The following is a 13464-nucleotide window of genomic DNA, read 5'->3' as shown; positions in this document are numbered from 1 at the left end:
CCAGAAAACAGCTAAGAGAGAGAATAACATATTCATATTTAGAGGAGCATCATATGTACTAAGATGAGGCACGTAAAATGCAACAGTCAGTTCACCCTTGTAGGTGTTGAAACCCCTTTAACCCTTCCACGAAACTCTAGAGTTCCATGGAACGCCATATAGGAACCACTGCACTAGATTTTTATTATTTTTTTTTTTGCATTTATTGTACTACAAGTGATAATTGTGAGTAAAATGTAAAAATGAGTGTTTATACTTTTCCTTTTGCATTAATAAAATTACCAAGATTCTATTCTGTTACAGTTTTATGTGTATAATTTTTTTAAAAAAGTCATCAAAATTTTTATTGATTTGCTTTACTGGTATGTAGCTCTTCCCGACAATAATGATTAAACAAGAGTCTTCTAAGCTCTGTTTTTGTTATCCTCTGTTTTAATCAATTTTGCTTAATGTTCTAAATATCAGCTTCAAACATATTATTCATTTTAATATTCATGGGCACTTGCAAGGGGGTATTGTGGGTGGAGTATTGATTTTTGCCATAAAATGTTAAATTCTTTGTTTTGAATAATTGCTAATGTATGGCATGTATCATATCAAAAATCTACTCCAATTTAATAATTGAGCACTAAAGTTGCATTTTTAAGTTTAATGACATAATTACAGTCGTCTCCATTTAATTGCATATCTGATAATTGAATAACTCGCTCATATGAATAAAATAAAATTTAATGGAACCAAATCATTTCATATAAAACAAATGTTAAATTTCTGCGTTTAAACAGATATTTGTAGTTTTTATGTACAGTGTTTTTCTATAAAGTAGCATAATCATTTCTTACTCCAGTAAATAATTCTGAGTTGGTTGAACAATAAGCTTGAAGAGGAATGATTGATTTGAATTAATAGGAGAGAAAAAATTTATCTTGGAAACAATAAACTTCAAAAAATCCTAAACTGAGGTAGCAAATCAATTAAAAATTTCTTAAGTTTCGAAAATAAAAATAAAAAATTTGAAAGGAATATGCAATTAATATAAACAGAGAGGGGAAATCCAATTTTGATAAATTGACGAATTAAACGGGTCTAGAAACAGTCTTCAATTGTAATATTATTTTCAAATAAAATATTATAGAACCCGTACCCTCCAACTGCTACTGAATTTCCATAGTTTACAGAAATCTTCGTTTCAGGCGGTAGCAAAATTAATGTCTTAATATTTAAAAAAAATTAATTTTAGCGTAACTTGTCCACTATTACTTATAAAAGTGCAGTCCATATGGCTAGATTCTTAAGTTCTGATAAAAGTTTTATGAGAGATCCATTTGCTTCAAAAATTTCTACTTTGGTTTGCTACCACTAGAAAGAATTATTTTCAGAATCCTCATAAGTTGGAGGGTATGTAGAACCTATATATTTTTCATTAGCATAGATTTGGTTTTATGTAACTTTAAATAACATTCATATTTTATGATGCTAGCACAGACAGTTATAAATATAATTGTTTATTGATAATAAAATTGAGTTTACTTAATTAAAACACTATACTATGCGCTAAATACCATTAAAAAGTAAAATGTCTTAATAGTGTATAATTTAATAATGAATAAAGCACTGCCTTTTTAATAAAAATAAAAAAACCCCACTTAATTGAATAGAATTGGCTGGAACCACTGGTATTCCTTTAAGCGGGGTTGACTGTAATACTGTTTTCCTCATTAGAAAGTTATAACATTAAAAAAAAAAAAAATTTAAATTTTTTAACTCAAAATTTTGTAGTTTTTTTTTAATTCTACCATATTTAATTTTAAGAAATCAAATAAAATCTATTTATGAGTCTTTTTATGTTTTAAAAAGTCAAATATTTTTAAAAAATGTCGAGATTTGATTAAATTATTGTAAAAATTTTGATGTAAAAATGTTTTTAAAAGAGGGAAAAAAATATATTTAGCATATGTTACAAAGCTCACAGAAAATTTTTAGACATGATTTCTTTGAAATAATAAACATTAGCAATATACCTAGAGAAGAAGTTATGAACTCTGACTAACTTAAAGCATTCATTATCCTCTTAAAAATTATATTTTCAAATTAGTGTGTGTGAATTTACCTTACCGTCTTCACTGCAATTTTTGCATTTTAGTCTAAATGACCCTGTTTTTATGCATACTTGTATCTATAAAAAGCATTTATTTATTTTCAGAGACTTGTTTCAATGAACATGCCGTTGAACAGTGATGGAACAGTGAACTTTAATGCAACTTTGTTTGCTGTGGTCCGAACTTCCTTAAAAATCAAGACAGAGGGTAACACATTTCATATTCACAATGTTTATGTTTAATTCATGTTTACAATTGCAGTTTAAATTGGCGTGTATTAAGTCTGGTCCCTAAAAGTTTTACAAAAATAAGTAGGTAGACGCAGGTAAAAAAGTTGGCCATTTTGTTAATCGTGAATTATCGATGCCTCGATCAAATATTTCAAGAATTTTTTATTCTAGTTCATTTTTTTATTTTTAAAAGTACCGCCAAAGGAAATCTCAATTTTAACTTCCAAACATTCTGGAAAACGAAATAGAAAAACTTGATCCGATGAAATGATCGTTAATATCGGCAACAATGAAAATGAATCTACTGAAGAGGTTGAAGGCAGTGACGATGAGAACAACGTAAAAAATCTCTCATATAAATGGACTAAAAGCTATCAAAAGTGCTATTAAATACATAAAAAACAAGAATAGGACACCAGCCTTCCTGTTATCCCTTAAAAAAGTGGCAAAACATTTCGGCTGAAAATCGTCAAAGTAATGTAAAAACAAAAAAAAATTATTAAGGACTTTTTTAAGTAAAAACTCTTTAATTCTTGTAAACTATGTTTTTTAAGTAAGTTTTTTAATTATAATATAAATTGTAGTGGTATAAATGTTATATTTGATAAATATATTACATTTATACCTTTTATATTATATTTATACATATATATATTTTTATACTCTTCACTTTAACCGGGGTTTTCGATTATCCAGGTCGGTCGTGGTCCACATTAACCCGGATAGCCGGGACTCTGCTGTATTTTATCCAGCCTACCCATCCGCAATATTAGACCGGATATTCAGTTGCCTCCTGTATTTAATTTAAACTTATATTTAAGTTTTACCTTTTTTCTGTATTATACGAAAAATCAAATGAGCAACAAGAAAACTATATTGATATTTAAAATTAACTATGTAAAAATCAGCACAGAGTTTTATGCAAAATTATTATTATTTATCTACAATTTTTAATTTTACTACAATTTTGAGGCATAAAAAAGGGATAAAAAAAAAACTTGCAGTAGTAACAAGTGAAATTGCTGGTGTTTTCAGTCAGCGTATAACTAATTAAAGAGAAAAACAAAGTAGTAAAAGCTGAAGTAATAGGTATGCATAAGTGTAATGTAAATGGCAATGTTTAATCTGTGTCCTTCTGAAATATCTGTTTGTGATATAAATAATAGATTTTAACATAATCTTTAAATTTTAGGTAACATAGATGAAGCTAACGAAGAGTTGAGGGCAATCATTAAAAAAATATGGAAAAGGACAAACCCTAAACTACTGGATCAAGTAGTACCTCCTGCAGGTGAATCTCTATTTATGTTCTCTGCACATTATTTGTAACTATATGCCCCAGAATTATAGTTTGTCTGAAGTAAGAACTCCCCTAGCCATTTGTCTGTACTCGTGGCGGTGACTTTGGTAATGAGTTATAGCTATTTCAAGTAGGCGTGAGGGGTCACTGTTTAGGACAGGTTTTGGCTTTGACGAGAGAAGGGGAATCTTTTTCTATTCTGTTAGTCCTAGAGTGAAGAGAAGCTACCCTAGCTTAAATGCGCCAGGGTGCATAGCATTTTTAAAAAGTGCTCAAAGGTGCTTATTTTCGATTTACTTTTTTTAAAAGCCCTTAAAGGTGCTTTTTTTATTTGGGGTTTGTAAAAAGTGCTTAATTTTCTATCTTTTTAGAAGAGTGCAGTGTCGATTGTTGTTACAAATTACAAAAAATGCACGATTTTCGCAATTTTCCCTGCAATATTTACCAGAAACTAGCTATTTTATCATGATTATGTTAAGTTTTTGAAAATGTTTTTAAATTTTATTGATTTTATGTTAATAAATTAAGAAATTTAAACAACAACAAAAAAATTTTATTACTTCACAGATTCTAATTATGATTTTTCTTTTAGAAAGTGTTTAAAAGTATTTAAAAGGTACTTATTTTTTGTTGGTAAATCTGGCTACGCACCCTGTGTGCTATTCTTGATTTCATTGCTGCAGACGGTCTCAGACTAGGTGGTGGGAAAGAGTTCTTACTGTATACAAACTACAATGTTTTGCTGAATTTATTTTATATTTATGTTTACATACCATTATCCAATTGAGTTAATGGCTATCATTGTTTAACCTTGTATCCCTGTTATTTTGATAATATTTTCCTGATCCTTAATTAATTTTAAAGTCGAACTAGCCAAGTTCAAATACCAATGATCCGTGGTCAGTATTAAATCTGTGAATGTAAAATATTCTCCGTGGTGGACGGATCATAGATCATAATTCTTTAGTGGCAGAGACTAACTGTACCGGGTTTTAATTCGACGCAAATGCATTTTAGTTCCATCAAAAGGCCAGTTTGTCCCGATTCAACAGTTTCCTTGATTCATTTCATAATTACAAGGTTATTAGGATAGTCATGAAATTGAATTTGTGTCAACATAAAGTAAAATAAAATTATTTTCTTCTTCAGCGGATGAGGATGTGACCGTTGGCAAATTCTATGCCACCTTCTTGATTCAGGATTATTTTAGGAGGTTCAAGAAAAGGAAGGAAGAACGTGAAAAAGCAGTCGGAGATGGAACAGAAGAGAGTACCGTTGCTCTCCAGGTATTGTATCTTCTAAGTTTTAACAGGGTGCTTAAAGGTGCTTTTTTCAATGGAACTTTTTAAAAAATGCTTTAACTTTTCCTTTTCCAAAATGAGATTTTTTTTTTCTTTACCATTTCTAAAATTTTTTGCATGATTAAGTAAAGTAATTATTAATTTAAAAAATAGAATGAGCTACTAAATATTGAATATATTTAAAAGTGTGCACAAATTGTTTTTATGATGTCTGATATAATCAAGAAAGAGTTTTTTTTGTCAGAAACTAATTTTTTTTTCATGATCCTGTAAAGTCTTTTGAAATTATTTGTAATTTTGTTAATATTTATATGGCAAATGTAGTGCATCTACCACTACAGAAAATAAGATCCCAATTCACTAGTATATAAGACATGTTAACTCAATTCTATGTTGGAGTACCTTTTCATAGATGAAGGTTGATGTCGCTAACTTCTTTCCCCACATTGGTGACCTTCAGACATGATGTAAACACGCCTACCTTGACAGAAACTTCCACTTTGATTTGAACACTCCTACTTTGATGGATGGTACCCATTGATCAGGTGACTTGCTACTTGTGACATTATCCACCTCCTCGCTCTGTTGCTACTCAGTCTCCATCTCACACAGTGTCGGTCGCTATATACTCTATTATTAATGGCAACACAGGAGCGACCGCGAACTTAATACAGCTCTCATGTTCAGCACTAAGTATGGTGATCTTAATACAGCTCTCCCAGCTTCTCACAAAACAACACTGAATCAACTAGTGTTATCCGTTCATCGGATTCTATCGCAGATAAAATTCTGGTAGGAGAGTACTGTAGTGCATCTACCACTGCAAAAAATACGATTCCAATTCACTAATATATAAGACATGTTAACTCTATTCTATGTTGGGGTACCTTTACATAGATGAATGTTGACATTGTCGATAACTTCTCTTCCCCAAAACGAACTTTCATCAATAGGTAGAAAATTTTATTATTAGTGCGCATATCCTAATTAAATTCTTTCTAAAAAGGTTTAAAATATTTTTTGAGTGCTTAAAAAGTGCTTATTTTTTGTTGAAAAATTTGGCTATGTATCCTATTTAACAGTTCGGTCACAAAAGCTATTCATATGATAATAATAATAACCGTTTCGAAAATAACAAGAGTTTTGTATCTTATCAATAATCGTATTTATAAAAAACTAAAGAATAGTAATTAAATTGGAAAAATGTAGAATGAATGCAATACAGGACTTCAAGGGCTATGCATTCTTGTTCATTTTTCTGTGAATAATAGTTGACCAGAACAAAGGTATTATTAGTGCCTCTAAACCCAATTTGTAAGCAATGCATAAAATATATATAGAAATGAAATTGCATGAACAGTAATGTAATTTATAAATTAAAAATGAACTAAATATAGTGATAAACATCTCAGTCACCAAAGAACAAGACGCAATTCCAAAACATGCTAAAAAGTGAAATTGACATCAAATTATCATTTATAAATTACCTTTTCCAGCAAGCAAAAATGATAGAGAAATTTGTACCGCTAAATCGACTGTAGAAATAAGCGTAGAAACATAATGATTTAGCTTTTTCCCAGGTTTGAATTTGAAGATGTAGCATAAAAACAATGTATCAAAATCAAAATGATTTTAGCAGATTGAATTTATTATTGTATAACTGAGTTCCGAAAATGGTTTCGAAAAAAAATTAAAACTTGAAAATAATTGGCTATATCCATTCTATGATTGCAGATTATTTGCAGCTTTTAAGTCTGTGAATTTAGTGGTATACTAAAAAAAAAATTAATGTTTGGAAAGTTTTTTCTTAAGGTGAATATTTATTTTTTACATTTATACATTTAAATTTTTTTTATTTTATTACAATACCTAAAATGAAGAGTTTTACAAAAAAAAAATTACACTTAAATTATTATTTTAAAATATTGATTATTAAACCTATTTTTTGAACTGTTTTGTTAATTTCAATTTATGCAGTTAAAGTTTCATCAGCGTTGTTTTCTTTAATACTTTATTATGTTGCTGTTTTATGTATTTTTCAGGCGGGACTCCGTACTCTACACGAGGCCGGGCCTGAACTGCGACGTGCAATATCTGGCAACTTGGAGGAAGACGATTTTGATGATGGACCAGATATTTTGCCAAACCATAGGGTAAAATAATTATTCCAAGAGTTTATTTAGTTTTGTTTGAAGAGAAAACTAGTTATGACAGTTTACTGAGTTTATTATTTTAAGGTTTTATGGATTGTGATTAAAATGTTGTAGACTCAATCTGGGATTGTAAAATTATGTGAAAAGTGAGCATGTTTTTAAGAAAACTTTAACCCTAGATTTATAAACATGCATGAGAGCTATGCTATTCATAAAATTGTTTCTAAAGATCTAGGAAGGCATGAGAGGGGCATATTTCTCTTTTTTTCACTTTTAGAGTTACAATTGTTGACCTATTTTGCATGATTTTTAAGACAAATTTCTATAAATTTGTCTCAAAATGTCCATTTGATGTTTTTATAGTTTATTCAATATTTTTAATATCACAAATAGTAACTTTTTTAATTAAAATCATATGTGTGTTTAAGTGTCTTAATGATACGCCTTCATCAGTTAGTGTCCCGCAGTGGACTGTTTGTAAACACATAGTTCCCAGTAGAACACCGAAGTCAAGCATCACTGGCTGCAGTCAGTAAGCCGGTGGGTGACCAATTTGACCAGCCTGACTAGGACCTATGCCAAAAATTAAAACAATAAGCTTGTAACTTATGTCAATTCCATTGATTATCCTAGGAAATAACTGTAAAAAAATTTCATAAACCTAGTTTAAATATTCAGGGACATATCAAAATTTTTATTAAAAACTAATTTTTTAAATTATGTTTTCCCACTGCAACTGCAGAAATATTCAATAAAATGAAACAAAATTATCAAAGTAATTTCTAATTCATAATAAGAATATCATTATAAAATTTTAAATTTGTTAAAAAATGTTTAAAGTAATCCTTACATACTGTTATACAAGTGGAAAACATTTAAAAAAATTTAAATGAATTTTAAAATTTGAATTTTTTAAGTGCTTGGTGTATAGATTTCTGTGTCATTTATACTTCTGATAGTTTAGAAGTTTCAATTTTTGTTTCCATCCTGGTTAATCCTCTTTTATTCTACAGAGAAACCATGTATTGTTTGGAAACATTTGGGCCAAAGGTAAGCATCAGCAGGGCGCAAACAGTCGCTCAGCCAATCGCTCTCATGCAAAGATATCACCCGCAAATGCCTTCATTAGTCCCATACACAGAGGAGGAAATCATTATGTTCATCCCCAAGACATGCAATCCAGGTATCATTTTGTTGTTCATTAATCTTTTTTTCACTTGTTCTACATTAATCTTTTTTTCATCATAAAATAAGGGACTGTCTGTAAATTATGTCACTCTTTTTATAAATGTCTTTGACACCCTCCTTCCCTATGTCTCAGAATGCCACACTTCACATTACCCATTAATCCTCCTTGTCACTCCTTATTCCCCGTGGTAGAATCTCGGTGACATTGTCGCCAAACTTTACAGATTTTTCTCTTGGGAAGTAAAAAATGTTGCTTTTTTGCAGAAATTTGCATGTAAAATTTGAATCGCTTACTTAAATAATCACTTTTTTGAAGCGCTAAATTTATGCCAATATCGTAAATCAACTTTAATAGCATTTTCGTCATTTAACGACATTGATTTTCACATGGATTTTAGATATCCCGATATATTTCTGGCATTATATGATATTGGAATTGCATATTTGATCATTTACTTAAGGTAACGATTTTATCCATTTTTTAGTAGTTATTGCGTTTGATTTCTGCATAGGTTTTAAAACATGATATTTTTTGTACAATATTTATTGCAACCATCAAATCTTGAAACGAAACCTGCATTTGAGTAATCCCTTTCTGAAAAGTCTGATTTCCTTGTCGATCTGTTTTACATTAAATACTGCTACAGATTTCATGATATTTAACTATTTTTTTAAAGTGATGATGATTTGCAAAATGCGATAATGGAAATAATATTAGAATTGGAAAGAATATTACATATTCCATTAAAAAAAATTTTTTTGCTTTTGTAAACACAGTGTGTTTGTTACCTTAAATTAGTAACACACGTCTTTGTCATTATTGAAAGTATCTTGTAGAATAAAATGAGTGCTAGTGTTTTGTCGCAGAAAGCCCAAAAAAAATTCTGCCGAAGGGCTGATAAACTAGACACATGTAATATATTACAAATTTTATTTTTAAACTTTTAACTACATATTTTAATGAGATTTGTGTACATGGCAAGAGCAATGGTAAAATATATACTTTGTTCTGATGAAAACTAGTTATAAAAACAATATTAAATATGCTATAATTTTGAATGTTTTAATTTTAAGCAAATTGTCTCATTAATTTTGTACCCCTTCTTTCACCCTTGTCACAAACTATTCCAGAGCCCCTCCCTCCCTTCCTTTCTGCATTGTTTGTGGACAGCCTCAAATAGTAATAAACTATGTAGCAGTATTATTTAAAAATTTACTTTTTTTATTTCGTTCATTTTAATTTCAATAAGTTTAAAACTTTTCTTTCAAAAAAAAGTTTTATTTTCAAAGCACATAATAATATGAAAAATTCACCTCATACCTCTGCTTAAGAAACTACTTCAAAAATTAAATTAAAAAAGATAAGGAATAAATTATGTCTTCATATATATATATATATATATATATATATATGCATTTATTTATTTAAAAACACTATACGAAGTGTTTTATAGATTGAAGTATTTTTTTCACAAATTAAAGATTACATTAAACTATTTCTTTTTGTTAAGTCTAACGTTATTGAAAATGTATTATTTCATGGCTGAATACTTAGTACAGGGTGTGTAGCATTTTTAAAAAGTGCTTAAAGTGCCTATCTTTGATTTACTTTTTTTAAAACCTCCTTAAATGTGCTTTTTCAGGATTTGTAAAAGTGCTTAATTTTCTATCTTTTTAAATAGATTTTTTCTTTGCTATGTGGATTGTCATTTTAAATTACAAAAAAATGCATGATTTTTCACAATTTTTTCTGCAATATTTATCAGAAGCTAGTTATTTTATCAAGATTTTGTAAAGTCTTTGAAAATGTTTTTGCATTTTGTTGGGTTTAAGTTTTCAAAGTACGAACTTAACCATAGAAAAAAATAATTTTTATTTCTGCACAGATCCTAATTATTATTTGTTTTAAAATGATTAAAAATATTTTTTGAGTGCTTAAAAAGTAATTAAAATGTGCTTATTTTTTGCTGAGGAATCTGACTACACACCTTGTAGTATTCAGCTTGCCAAATACTTACTGTTATGGAAATGAGCATGAGTGATTACAAAGAAGTAGACAATTAGATAAACTCTTTTTTTTTTAAATAAATTTTTGTTTTAAAAATTCAAACTATTTGTATCAAAATGAGCTTTTTTTTAGTAATATTTTCGTTTAAAATATTTTTTTTATTTTTTATGTTCCATTATATTTGTACATTTATCATTCATATTAACATACATTTTTTGTGAAATAAGTTTTTGTCTCAAATTATTGTAAATTTAAACTGTTTGTATACAAATTATCTTTTTGAAGTACTTAATTTTTAAGTTTTAAAAAAATGAAATTTTCTAATAATTCATTTTATTTTTGAACATTTATCATTCATATTAATGCACTTTTTTTAATCTTTTTCTAGTTTTTGTTTGAAAATATTATAATTTCTTTATTTATATTTTTTACTAATCAGTTAGATATTTTACATCTATATAATTAAACAATTATAGTAATTCTTCATTGGCTTATTGCATTTTGCCATTTATCATTCTTTTTCTTTCTTTTTTTTTAAATACAAAGAAAACTATTGTAAAATTATACTACTTTGTACTTTTTTTATCATATTTCGTATTTATTATATTGCGTATATTTTAAATTAATGAAATTTTAAAAAATGTGAATTAAATGTAAAAATACTTTATTTCAATAAATTAGTTGAAAATATTGTATTATTATTGATCAATGTTTAATTGAATTTTCTTCCTTGCTCAGTTCAGTGTAGGTAGAATTCAGAAAAAGGAATTGTAAATTTTTGTGTTTATCATTCCAAGTTATGTTTACCTCTGAATTGCTAAAAAATCGTCCCTGGTGTTAATTTCATGGCATGTCTTACGTTTGCTTTAGTTTTGCATGCTTATATAGTTTCTGCATGAGGTATGTACTCATATTTGTTTGTTTATTTTTTTTCATTTGTTTAAACTTTAGTACAGTAGGGAACCGATTATCCGGAACGATCGGGACCATCGCTATTCCGGATAACTGGTTTTTACGGTTTTCTGAATCGCTACAAAAAGCCGTTTTTTTATTGTTAAACACAGCTAAAAAAAATTTTTTTTTTGGAAATAATCTTAAAAAGAAGAGAAAACGATGGAGCAATACACTAATGATTATTTCCAAAATGATGGTAAGGTAAACATCTTTCAAAAAAGAACGAAAAATCCTAAAATTTCATAAGGAAAAAAAAAAATTTTTTTTTTATAATGGTGGGAAAATTTATCGAATTTTGTTCCGGCTATTTGGTTTTCCGGTTTTCTGATTTCCGGATAACGGGTTCTGTACTGTATTTTACTTGTATTATAAAAGCATTAGCATTATTTAATACTACATACACTTACTTTATTTATTTTTGCAAAATAAGCAACAGAAGAAAAAGTAAAATATAAATCTTTTCGGAAATCATGAATTATAAATATTGAAAGTTGAATTATAAATATTTTGATTAGTATTGAATATATTTGAAGTATTTTGATTTCTCCCTTAGATTTAGAGCTGGTTTTACTGAATACAATGATTACCACCAATTTAATTTTAACTCCATCAATACCACGGTCATTAAATTCTCCCATAGCGGGATCATCTATGAATCTCAATACGGCACTTTCATATTAGTATATTCCATTGCAGGTCCTAAAGGGTTAAAAATACTGTATGGATGTACCTGTATTTCATCATCACACAAAATATATTATTTTTAAGTTGAAATTAGAAATCCTGGAATGTGTAATAGTTTAAATTATAACTATAATGATTTAAATTATAATGAATCATTTTTCTTAAATATCTGCTACTTCAGAGTTATGCCATGTTATATTTATAGTTAAAAATTTGATAAATTTACATTAAAAAAAGTTAATAAATAAAACAAAATCAGTAATTCATTTTCATTGTAGTTTCTTAATGACCACAATCAAAAGTATTTATAACGTTATAATGAAACAGTATTTATAACAAAAGTATTATAGGAAAAATGTAAAAAAATAAATTGTGTTTTTTTGAAGAAAAAATAAATTATAGATGCATCATATTTATCTTTTTTAAAAATTTCATTATCAATTACTGATTTAAATCACCTAAGTAAGTTGATTCTATTGATTCAACTCACTTTGATGATTAGTTTTGCCAACTCTATACTGTGAGGGGAGAATAGTGCAATCACCGTCCTGAAAGTGATAAAATGATTTGTTACTGAAATTGAGTTTTTGATATGTCTTAATTTATGCAAAAATATTTTGCATGGAAATTAAAAAACAAATCTTAAACGTTTTCATTTTTAAGTACATACCATGAATTTATTTTTTAATATTATAGGCATATTCTTTTTTTTTTTTTTTTTCAAATCTATTTTCAGTAGTAGTTTGTAATTTGTGTGATTTTATTTTCTGATTAATTCTTATAAAAATGCAACCGCAGCATTTTCCTGTACTCTTTAGTTAGCCTTCAGCAGCTTGAAATTTATATTTTATGTTTTGAGAAATTTTCCTTTTGTGGCTTATTGCAAATTAAAGTACCTCTTGTATTCATTTGGTTATAAATGTTATGAAATTAATAAAGAAATTGCTTCCAAACTCAGTTCCTTTTAAAATTTCATTATTTTGCTCTATTTGTATGTTATCTTTTATTTATTTTCATTATGTTCTGCTTTTAACTTTTTTTAATATTGTTGGTTTATTTTTCGCATTTCATTTAATCAGACCTTTTTTCGTTATCTCTGTCTTTAGTTGGGCGCATAATTTTTGTATCTTTCTAATTTTTTCTTTATTTCTTTCTGATTTGAGTATTGATTAGTTCTCAACAATACGTTTCATTATTGCTTTTCATTTGTTTGTCTTCCTTGATTTTGTCTTCTCTTATGTGTGATACAGCTACTGCACCTTTTTTTTTTCTTTAAAAAAAAAAACTTTTATAGGAATGAATTTTATTTTATAATAAATGTCAAACAGTTGGTCAATTTTTTGATTTACAAGTATCAATATTCAACTCAACTTTGAATCCAACCCAAAAGACAGGGAAACTCCTGATTCAAGCTTTGCGAAAAGTCGGGTCTTCGGTGAAAACTTTTTGATGAAATTAAACTGCATTATAGCTTCCAAGGTTAGCCCAAAGTGGTCTGTGTCAAGAATAATTTTTAATATTAATTGATTATGGCTTTCCAATCACTA

The 13464-nt window shown here is 27.9% G+C and overlaps 1 protein-coding gene across 10 annotated transcripts in view; it reads left to right on the top strand.

Annotated features, from left to right (window-relative positions):
• LOC107449579 (muscle calcium channel subunit alpha-1) overlaps window positions 1-13464 on the top strand; it is a 201325-nt gene that overhangs the window by 171984 nt on the left and 15877 nt on the right. For 9 of the 10 annotated variants that reach the window (XM_087164834.1, XM_087164832.1, XM_087164828.1 and 6 more), the window contains 5 exons: window positions 2204-2306; window positions 3522-3620; window positions 4779-4915; window positions 6973-7083; window positions 8097-8266. In XM_087164834.1, the coding sequence (XP_087020960.1) occupies window positions 2204-2306; window positions 3522-3620; window positions 4779-4915; window positions 6973-7083; window positions 8097-8266 (620 nt within the window). Of the gene's footprint in view, window positions 1-2203; window positions 2307-3521; window positions 3621-4778; window positions 4916-6972; window positions 7084-8096; window positions 8267-11017; window positions 11167-13464 lie in introns of those variants that run through there. The other variant, XM_087164837.1, reaches the window with a different exon arrangement.

Source organism: Parasteatoda tepidariorum, chromosome 5 (assembly GCF_982258835.1).
Source record: "Parasteatoda tepidariorum strain Cologne lab strain chromosome 5, Ptep-v5.0, whole genome shotgun sequence".
NCBI classification, from domain to species: domain Eukaryota; kingdom Metazoa; phylum Arthropoda; class Arachnida; order Araneae; family Theridiidae; genus Parasteatoda; species Parasteatoda tepidariorum.
This window is presented reverse-complemented; position numbering and strand designations above follow the sequence as displayed.